Raw genomic sequence first — 11,152 nt, forward strand, 5'->3', positions numbered from 1 at the left:
GGGCAGTTAAGAATCAACCATGTTAATATGGGTTTGGGGTCACATATCGGCCAGACTGGGTAAGGACAGCAGGTTTCCTTACTTAAAGGTCATGAGTGAACGATTTGGGTTTTTAAAACAATCCGACAGCATCATGGTCACTTTTCTCCTGATGTTAGCTCTTTGTTTCCATTTTTAAAAAAAACTGAATTCAAATTCCCAAATTTCCATTTGAACTCGTGCTCTCAGGATTCCTAGCCCAGTAATATAATCACTACATTACTGTTGCCTCAGTAACATGTAATAATGAGTAGACTTGGAACTCAAAAGATTGTAGACTTTGTTTTCTTCTAAATTTTGATTGCCTGGGGAAAGCAATTTAAACTGGACAACAATAAGTGTAAGTACCAGTCTGTCACCAGTTGTGGTTTGAGATAACAAGTTCAGCTCGCAGATTAAAATGCAATTTCTACCCTTACAACACATTGCTTCTAGAACACAAATCGAAACAGCTGTTTGTAGTTAGCAGTCCTCTCGCACTTCAAAAATTGAGTTTAGATTCCAGTTTTTATTCCAGATATTCCAAATCTTGATAATCCGTATTATGCCAGCTACATTATGACTACTGAATTGTCAACATTCTTTAATCATCATTTTGTTTTTACCAATGGGTTGAATTTTATTATCTTTCTTTATGACAAGTCACATCACACACTATTTCTTCCCAGTTTCAATTTTCTCCTTACATGCCAGCAAACAAACCTTGGGATACAGTCACTCAGTTCTTCCCTTATAACATGTGTAAGTGGAGGGAGAGAGAGAAAGAAATGAAGAGGCTGGGAGAGATTTTATTTTAACAGAAAAGCCTAGGGAGAGTTCAGGTGCCTGAGAGAATTTTTTGATGTGACGACTCAATAAAAAATTCTAATAATCACTGGGATGACCAACCAGGGCCCCAGTAGGTGTATGCAGAAAATCCATGTCCAATTAAAGAACTGCTGACTTTACATCAGCAATGCTGTGGCACAAATAGGGCGGAGAAACAAGAGGGACACTTGGAGAATGGGAACAGAGAATTCTACTTCAGAGGAGTGCCAATGAAAATTAATTCAGCATCTTAACTGAAAAACTGGGGAAATGAGAAGAACAAAACCTATTTCTATGTAATTAGGCTGGTGTAGTTAGAGTTTGGTGATTTAGGCTACATAAGGATATAAAAGGACATGGAGCCACAGCAGGTGGAAGGAGTTAAGATACAGATCAGCCCTAATCTTATTGAATTGCAGGCCAAGCTTGAGGGACTGAATGGTCCTGTTCCTATATTGAAAAATGTTCCTAAGTGCTTACACTGTGTGCTTTTGTATTGTACAGATGGATCGCATGTCTTTTCCCTGTGGATGTACAAAGGACGGTTGTGGTAACACAGTGGGCAGGATAGAGTTCAACTCTGCCAGAGTGCAGACACACTTCATCCACACTATCATGAAGCTGAACTTGGAGAAACGGCAACCGAACGGTGAAAATAAAATCGGAGAGTCAGACATGCCACACTTGGAAAATTCCCAGCACTACGGCTACTCAGCAGACAAAATTGCGTTCCAGGATAGAAGTGCCTCCTTAACGCCAGCCTTTCACTTCAGCGAGGAGTCAGACGACAGCGAGGACAACAGCTGTAGCAGCGATATGACCGACTCCAGTTCGTCAAATTACAGCGAAGAGGCGGATGAGGGAGTCGATAACCGTTTCTTGGATAATGCACCACAGTCTCATCAGACTCCGGATATTGACGATGACGGACTGGCCCGGATACTCCATTTTAACGATTCTGATAACGAGTGTGGTAATGATGCAGAGAACCAGGATGGCTTCCCTTACTTTAACCCTTCTGATTTTTTCTGTGAGACTGGTGACCAGCACTGTGGCATGGAAAGCTTCAAGTTCAACACTGACTACAACACTAATCACTTGCCCAGCTTGGATGAGAATGCTAATCAGGAGGGGAATTTCCCCCTGGGCGATGTAGCTCCAACACAGGACAGCAGCCATGTCTACTCCCCAGCTCACTGCCCGGACCAGGCCACAAAAAGCTATACTGACCTCAGCCTGTCAACTGACTCCTTCGAATTTTTCCAGTCATTCTCTGAGTTCAACTATGGATCATTTCACAACACACAGAAGGACTATGAAAATTTGGACAATTGTCCAACGCTGCAGTTTCCATTTCCTGGGTTTCCCAGCTTCTCCCAGGCTTCTGATCCAGGTAGCTGTTTCCTGGAATCTCTGATTGCTCTGGCTGAACCAATCACAGCAGATTCATTCCCAGAGCCCCCTACACCTTTCCCAGACAGTCAGCATCTTGAAGAAGCCATCAAAACATCCATTATGGAAACTGTGAAGGTTTGACTTCAGATTATTGAAGTGACTGGTTCTGAATTTCTTTATTTCTTTTCAAAGATAATTGATATATATCTTTATGGAAATGACTGATGTATCGGGGGGGGAATGGGTGCAGAACTAATTGAAATGACAAGTCGAGGAATCATTCTGCGGTAATTAGCCCTCAATTGTATTCACCATTGATCTAGTGAAGCTACAAATGGCAAATGATCCTTCAACTTGGAGAAGTGGGAGCTATACTCCTGATTATCAATTGGTAATGATTTATATGAGAGCGCTATATATTTAAACCGGAAAGATAATTGGACCCCAAGTGTATTGTAGTAGTGACACATCAATAACTAATATCGGTGGTACTTCAGTGAAGAGTGAGACAGAAATGATGGCTTACTGATGACACTTAAATTGGGAATGGAAGAAGTCTCAACCTGTTTGGCTTCTTATCAATGGATGTCTGGCAGCTAAAATCATTTGGATGATAATTTAACGTCTTTGTGACCTATCCTATTCAAAGAATCGCCTTTGTTTTCTTCAGCCCTGATCATCTATTTTGTACTATGTGGTGCATTTTGTTTTTGATTCCCCTCCACCCGAGCCTGAATCCTGAAGACAGCTACCCATGCTAGGCTACAATTTCATGTTGCTGGACCTTTGTAACCTTATTCCAATGCCTGTATCACATGAGCCTACGCAATCAGTGCCGGCTAGCTGTTTAAGCAGCCAAGACTAATGCCATGCTGTTAAGCCAGTGGGCCCACAACTGCTCAGCGATGGCATCGATCGCAATCAAGTGTGGGTGCCCTGACTGATTTTATTCCAACTGCACAGACTGAAGTCCATTGGAGCGCCCCACTTGTTACTTTCGGCCTGGCTGAGATCCACTAACTCAACCCAAACCAACCACTGAACCTGTAACACTCCTAGCATGTATGCTTCATTATCAACATAGATGGTGCATTTATGCACTAAGCCATTTTGGGCGACCCCATAATACATTAAAGACGCATGTTAGAGATGAAGGTTGTTCACACAATGCACTGATTCACATCTGCTTTAGATCCAATTATTTTTGATAGCTGTGTGAAAATAATTTGAAATTTGCCCTTTTTATCTGAGTGGTAAGTGAGATTGTCCATTGAGGTTATTCCAACAACACCACTTGACTTTATATAGCCCCTTCTACTAGGCAAACTATCCCAAGGTGCTTCACAGAAGAGTTATAAGACAAAATTCGTCAGCAACGTAAGGACATATACAACAAGTGACATATATCTTGGTGTAAAAAGTAAGTTTAAAGGACGCGAGAGAGGTGGGAAGGTTTAGGGAGAGAATTCTAGAGCTTAGGGCCTAGACAGCTGAAAGCACAGCTGACAGTGGTGGAGTGAAGTAAATCAGGGATGTACAAGGGCAGAATTAGAGGAGCACAGAGTTCTCGGAGGGTTGTAGGGTTGGAAGAGATTACACGGTTAGGGAAGCATGAGGCAATTGTGAACCTGAGGATGAGAATTTTAAATTGTGTTTATTCTGTAGTCCAGGTTTTGAGCTAAGATTCCAACTTTTATGACCAGTTTTCTACACAATTGGATCTGGATGCTGAAACTTAAGATTGTAATTTGGCTGCAAGCTTCAATTTTGAGACTGCTACCAGAAATATATGTGGTAGCATCTAATGCTGTGGTATATATCTACTTGTGCATGTAGTGCCAAGATCGTACTCTGCCAACTTTTAAATTTATTGCATTAGTCAACTTCCCCAATGAGCTCTCCTCCTTTCAGTAGTCCATTGGGTGCTAACCTAGTGTCTCATGTCCTGGATGATTAGAACTTAGGTATTTATTAAATGTACACATCACTGTAAAAGACAATTATATGTTCCTATACACATTTTCTTATGATTGAATCTCTCTATTCTTTGACAAAAAGACTGCAGTCCAATTAATTATTTAGTTCAGACAAATTGTACATTTTGGGATTAAAAATAAATGCTGGAAATGTACAACAGATCTGTTGGTATCTGAGTTTTAAATGTAACCCTTCCTGACGTCCAATGAAGTTTCTTCAATCTTAATGGCGGCCTGACTTTTCTCTGTCTCATGCTGATTAACCTCCTCTGCATTCCCAGCACTTCCCTGCCCCCCTCCTCCCCCCTTTCCTGGGTTTCCAACATTTGCATTTTTTATATTATCTATCCCTACAAGATAAAGATTCTTTGGCAAAGGGTTAATGCACAAATTGACTAACTTACTATGCAAAGTCTTAGCTACAGTCAAGCCTAGCAAATTGTAATTTGTAAGTGCAAAGTGCATTGATAAAACCAACTTGAGACAAGGTCTTAAATAACAGGAAGTAGTTTTTGTAATACTGTACCTTAAGTATTACATGTGCAGTTTTTATTTATTTTGTACTGTATTTATTTATTTTTGTACATGCAGTACTGCAAGAAGCACTGTGGTTTAATAATGAAACAATAGAAGTGCAATACAGCCTTTCAGTAGCACTGGTCCTTCTGACATTACACTGTTATGATAAATGTGTTTGCTCGAGCAGTATTGTCACTAGTCATCTTAGTACCAATATGCTACAGAAAATCAAGATTGCATATAACCAGGTGCATATTGCTGTTGTGACTGTGCACTTTTTAATCCCACACCTTTTTAATTTGTTACCTTTTAAATTGCTCCTGCTTTCACCAGCACCAGACCTGTAACCTAGTGTTTTCCACAGCCTAAAAATATAATTTCTATATACGAGCCAAGTTCAGAAGGTCAAAAGCTCCGACTGTGTTGCCTGGGTGTTTTTCAACACAAACTTTGCCTATCAAATGATCATTAAAAATTCTAGTGACAGCACTGCTTCAGTCAAGTAAAACACTTTATTGCGAGTTCTTGGCTTTTCTCCAAGAATTCAGCAAAATGTTTTAAGATTTGAAAAGTACCTTTTGGTAAGAAACTATGTTTTAAAAAAAATAATTCTATGCGTGGATTACATTCAAACGTTTAGTGTTTTAGGCTGTATTTTTGGCTTGAAGGTTGTAGCTCTGTAAAGGTGCTAGGGATTTGAAATCTTTAATTATTTAAAATTCCACAAAGTAGCTAATTTTTTTAAGCTTTACAGTTTATAATTTATTAAAATTCTGTGAGCAAGTGGCATGTGTGGTTCAGCCCAGTGTCTAATATGCAGAGGAACTATAAACATTTTTGTAGCAGAGGGGACACTGTAATAAGACCTGAAAGATAGAGACATCTTAATTAAAACTACTATACTGAACTCTTTTCCAAAGAGCTCTTTGTGTTTGTGAAATCAGTTTTTTTCTAATGCATAAACCCTCTTAGTCTGTTAAACACTTTAGAGGACTAATCAATTTGAAAAATAACTGCTGTTGTCTACAGTCTCTCTTCCCCTTCCCTTCAAGTTTTTGAAAGTGAAAAGATTGTAGGGTAGAGATTGCAATCGGTTAATACCAGTTTAAGTGCTTTATGAACTTGTACAAAATTTCGTTCTTCTATTTTAACTGGCTAAACACATGTTAAAACAGCACAACAAGGAGCTCTACGATGGGGTTAGTTGTTTGTACTGGAATAACACTGATTTGTAATTTCTACCTATATCTATTTAGACCAATATTGAGTGCTGTCAAATAATTCCCATTCTATAAGGTGACTGCTTTTAGTTTTCTTCCCACCCTTTATGCCCTATATAATGGGGAGCAAATGGGACCAGTGACCATGTTTTACTCCCTCAATTGCTTAAATACTGACATTGGTCATCTTAAAAATGGAGAGTGTCCAATTTCCCATTGATAACATATCTGAAAGGCATAATAATGCATAGTTAAGGAAGAGGGGAAGATTCAAGCGATAATGTGATAGTCTCCCCAATGTTTAACACCTCCATAAACCAAATGACTGGTATCTCTGCTTCTCATCTTTGTGAATGGAAATAGATGGGCATTGTGGAGGTGAGAATTTTTCATCCCTGAACTATATCTGATATCGAAATGTAATACTTAAAATTGCAAACTTAAAGCTTTTGTATGGTACACTTCTATAAACTAATAACAAAGTAGCTGTGTGAATGGGGATCCTCCATTCTGAAGTCTGTTGACTTGTGCAAACAAACTTATTTGTTTCCTAAATAATGTCACTTTACTTGGCTTGGGATTATTAGCGACACCATCTGTCCAGCTTCACTTGACATTTCAGTTCAGTTGGAGAAGGGCTATTTTTTGATGTTGGGGGTGGGTAGGTGGTCTGTAGTCAACTTAATATATTTGCTCTTCAACCCCCCTGAAGTTTCTCTGCATAAACTACCTGGACCAAGCAATATGCAGCTGTACTGCCTTTAAAAATCATTAATTTATTTTTTTCAGTTCCCTTTTCAGTTTGTGGCAAAAATTTAATTCTGTTTCTTCTCAAAGGCACTAGAAATATGTAAATAAGTTAATTCTCACTCCATTGTATGATTTCTTTTTTTGCCTGTTTGTACATAGAAAAAATGAAAATTGGTATTTATTGCAAAACTGCTAAGATAATATGTATTGAATTGATTTGTCTATACATCTCCCATTTGCCTTCAATATGTAAATATATATTAGACTTCAATAATTTTGCAGAATGGTACTATGTTTTTTTAAAAAAAAACACATTTAGCTTAATCTGTAAAATATGTCTGTGAATTACATGCTATTCATTTCATCCAAGCCGTATGAAGCCATTTTCGTCATACTTTTAAATAATAAAATTATATATGCAAGAAATGCAAATGTTTGTGATTCTTCCCTTAGTTTTCTTCACTGTCTTTTCTGAAAGTGCTGTGTGCCAGAGTGCATTTCTATGCATGCCAACCATGCCCTGGTACCTCATCAAAGAGGGGAATTAGAGACTACATCAGTCCACGGGTGAATCTCTGGGGAATTTCATTGGCTTATTGTACTGTGGAAAGAGTGGGGGATTGAAAAAGCAATTGAGAGAGTATGAAAAGAGACTGGCAGCTAATGTAGAAAGGAATCCCAAAATCTTCTATAGGCATTCAAATAGTAAAAGGGTGGAAAAGGTGGAGTAGGGCCGATTAAGGACCAAAAGAGGGATTTACAAATGGAGGTAATTGGAATAGCTGAGGTATGAAATGAATACTTTGCATCTGTATTTACTAAGGAAGAAGATGCTACCCAGGCCACAGTGACAGAAGAGGTAATTAATACACAAGAAGGATTTAAAATTGATCAGGATGAGGTATTAGATAGGCTGTCCATACTTAAAGTTGATAAAACACCAGGGCTGGATGAGATGCATCCAAGGAGACTAAGGGAAGTGAGAGCAGAAATTACAGAGGCACTGGCCATAATTTTCCAGTCTTCCTTAGATTCGGGTGGTGCCGGGGACTGGAGAATTGCAGTTGTTACACCCTTGTTCAAAAAAGGATGTAAAGATAAGACCAACAACTACAGGCTAGTCAGTTTAACTTTGGTGGTGGGGAAACTCATAGAAACAATAATTTGAGGCCAAATTAATAGGCACATGGACAAATGTGGGTTAATTAAGGAAAGACAGCACAAATTTGTTAAGGGAAAATCATGTTTAACTAACTTGCTGGAGGTTTTTGAAGAGGTGACGGAGGGTTGGTGAGGGCAATGCTGTTGATGTGGTGTACATGGACTTTCAAAAGGCATTTGATTCAGTGCCGCACGACAGACTTGTGAGCAAAGTTATAGCTCATGGAATAAAAGAGACAGTAGCAACATGGATTTGAAATTGGCTGGCTGACAGGCAAAAGAGAGTAGTGGTTAATGGATGTTTTTTAGGCTGGAGGAAGGTTTGTAGTGGAGTTCCCCGGGGTCACTGTTGGGACTCTTGCTCTTCCTGATATAAATGACTTAGACCTTAATGTACAGGGCACAATTTCAAAATTTGTGTTTGACGCAAAGCTGGGAACAATTGAAAACTTTGAAGAGGATAGTGTAGAACTTCAAAAGGGCATAGACAAGTTGGTGGAATGGGCGAGCAAGTGGCAGGTGAAGTTCAATGCAGAGAAATGTGAAGTGATTCATTTTGGTAGGAAGAATATGGAGAGACAATATAGAATAAAGGGTACCATTCTAAAGGGGTTGCAGGAGCAGAGGGACCACAGTGTATATGTGCATAAGCCATTGAAAGTGGCAGGACTGGTTGAGAGTAATAAAGCTTACTAGACTTTATTAATAGGGGCATAGAGTACAAGAGCAAGGAGGATATGTTGAATTTGTATAAAACACTAGTTTGGCCTCAGCTGGAGTATTGCATCCAGTTCTGGCTGCTGCAGTTTAGGAAAGATGTGAAGGCATTGAAGAGTGTGCAGAAAAGATTCATGAGAATGGTTCCAGAATGAGGAACTTTAGTTATGAAGATAGATTGGAGTAGTTGGGACTGTTTTTCTTGGAGAAGGCTGAGAGGAGATTTGATAGCCGTATTCAAAATCATGAGGGGTCTGGACAGAGTGGATAGGGGAAAGCTGTTCCCACTCGTGAAAGGATCGAAAATGAGAGGGCACAGATTTAAAGTGACTGGCAAAATCAACATGAGGAAAAACTTTTTAACACAGTGAATGATTAAGGTCTGGAATACACTGCCTGAGAGTGTGGTGAGGCAGGTTCAATCAGGGCTTTCAAAAGACTGTTATCTGAACAGGAAGAATATGCAGGGTTACGGGGAGAAGGTGGAGAATGGCATTAAATTGCATTAGATGAATTGCTCATTCGGAGAGCTGGTTCAGATGCGATTGGCCAAATGGCTTCCATCTACACTGTACCAATTCTGTGGGAGTTGTACCCTAATCTGATCATGTCATTGCCAGATCTTCACATGCATGCATTCACTTTCCTGCAGGAGTTACTAAGTAGTGGTTAGGATCAGGAACCATAGCTGTTTTCTTTTACACTTGCTAGGCAGCATTGGCCAGCATACCAGAAGCATTCTGTATTCTTCTTCAAATAGTATTCTTGGATCTGAGGGGAGAAAAGCAAGCCTTTGGCTTATGGTACAGCACTCTTGCTTATGAACCAGAAGGTGTAGGTTCAAACCAACCCTGGTGATTGAGGTTTGGCACTTTACACGTCAGCCTGGAATTTAGAGTTGAAGGGATGTTCTGATAGATGAGGGTACCTACCCTCCCCACCCCTGCCATCTCCCGCCCCATCAGAATCAGTTATGGGAGCTGTGAAACACGCTCCTGTTGTATAGGACTAACCACCTGGTATAAGGGTGGTTACAGCCATGATAGGAGGGTTCACATTGTAGACAGTTAATCCTCCAACGGAACAGTATGAAGTTATAAAATAACCTGAAGACAGATGGGGAAATAGAGAAACAAGGATGAAATATGAGCTTTCTGAACGTTGTGGGGGAAAAGGTGAGGGGTCTCGCTGGGAAGAATGAGTGTAGCTGTAGAAGGTAAACAGTAAGAAATCTTTCCATTGTATAGAAAGAATTTGCATTTGGCATATCTTTCACATCCTCAGGCTGCCCCAGTGCTCTACAGCCAATTAAGTACTTTTGAAGTATAGTCACTGTTGTAAGGAAATGTGACAGCCAATTTGCGAACCACAAGGTCCCACAAACAGCAATGGGATAATGACCAAACACCACTGTTTTGGTTGAGGGGTAAATATTGGACAGGATACTGGGGAGAACTCTCCTGCTCCTCTTTGAAATAGTGCTACAGTACCTTTTGCATTCAAATGAGAAAGCAGATGGGGCCTTGATTTAACCTATCATCTGAAAGAAGGCAAGTCCGATTGTGCAGCACTCCATCTGCTTGAAAAAAAGAGGCCAGTGATCTGAAGTTGATTAATACAGTGCATGCTCTGTTGCATTGGAAAACAAACTACATATTTTCAAGAAAGGCAGTTAAAATTCCAGTAACTACAAAGACATTGACCTTGACTGGTAAATGATTGAATTGAAATTTTGGGGAAAAATATTGAGGGTTACAACATCAATATAAACTAAGTAACACAATCTCTGAAGGGCTGAATCCTGTATGACTAACTGGATACAGGTAGTGTAGCAATTTTGGTACTGGACTACCACCTGGTTTAATAAGGTAACCTGTCACTTCCATCTGTTCTGGGTCTACAAGTAACTCCAATATCACAACATATAGTTGTCCTTTAGTGGCCTAGCAAGCATCAAATATGCCCGTCAACAGCAATTGAAGTATTGGATCAGGAAAAGATTTGAGTAATCCCAACATCAACTCTGCAAAGTCATCCTCAGTACCATCTGGAGACTGGTGCCCATGTTGGAGCTTCTCATTTGGATTCTGTCAATCTCCTGTGATTTATGCTGTTAAATTGATTTTCCTAACCCAGCAGTAGACTCTTTGACCCAACTTTAACTTTGCCAGCCTTTGAAATTGGATTTAACAGGGTAAATGGCAGCTTCAAATCCAAATACATGTGTACGTGACTCCAATCCCATGTCGACATTCTTGACTCTTAACTCCCCTCTGAAATGGCCTAGCACTCAGTTGTATGAGACCATTTGGGGTTCAAAAAGATAGATCATTACTACCTACACAGGACAACCAGGGATGGGTAATAAATTCCAGCTTTTCCAATGATCCATCTCGAATAAATTTTAAAAACTGAGGTGTTGGTTCTAACACTGGACTGACTTACTGTAAGGCCAATGAAGTGAAAAGTGTTTCTTTTTTAAGAGAAACTGGCCCGATAGCATGTTACTACTTTGTGTAAAAAGGTAGGACAATTTGCACAAAGAGCTGCTATGAAAACATCCAGAAA

At 39.7% G+C, this 11,152-nt stretch overlaps 1 protein-coding gene across 5 annotated transcripts in view; it reads left to right on the forward strand.

Annotated features, from left to right (window-relative positions):
• Positions 1-7,132, forward strand: part of csrnp1b (cysteine-serine-rich nuclear protein 1b) — a 37,808-nt gene extending 30,676 nt beyond the window's left edge. For all 5 annotated transcript variants that reach the window (XM_068031441.1, XM_068031440.1, XM_068031442.1 and 2 more), the window contains one exon: positions 1,351-7,132. In XM_068031441.1, coding sequence (XP_067887542.1) covers positions 1,351-2,382 — 1,032 coding nt within the window. In that variant the 3' untranslated portion in view covers positions 2,383-7,132. The remainder of the gene's footprint in view (positions 1-1,350) is intronic.
• Positions 7,133-11,152: the final 4,020 nt, after the last annotated feature.

The sequence above is a fragment of the Heterodontus francisci genome, chromosome 5, assembly GCF_036365525.1.
Source record: "Heterodontus francisci isolate sHetFra1 chromosome 5, sHetFra1.hap1, whole genome shotgun sequence".
Lineage (NCBI taxonomy): Eukaryota > Metazoa > Chordata > Chondrichthyes > Heterodontiformes > Heterodontidae > Heterodontus > Heterodontus francisci.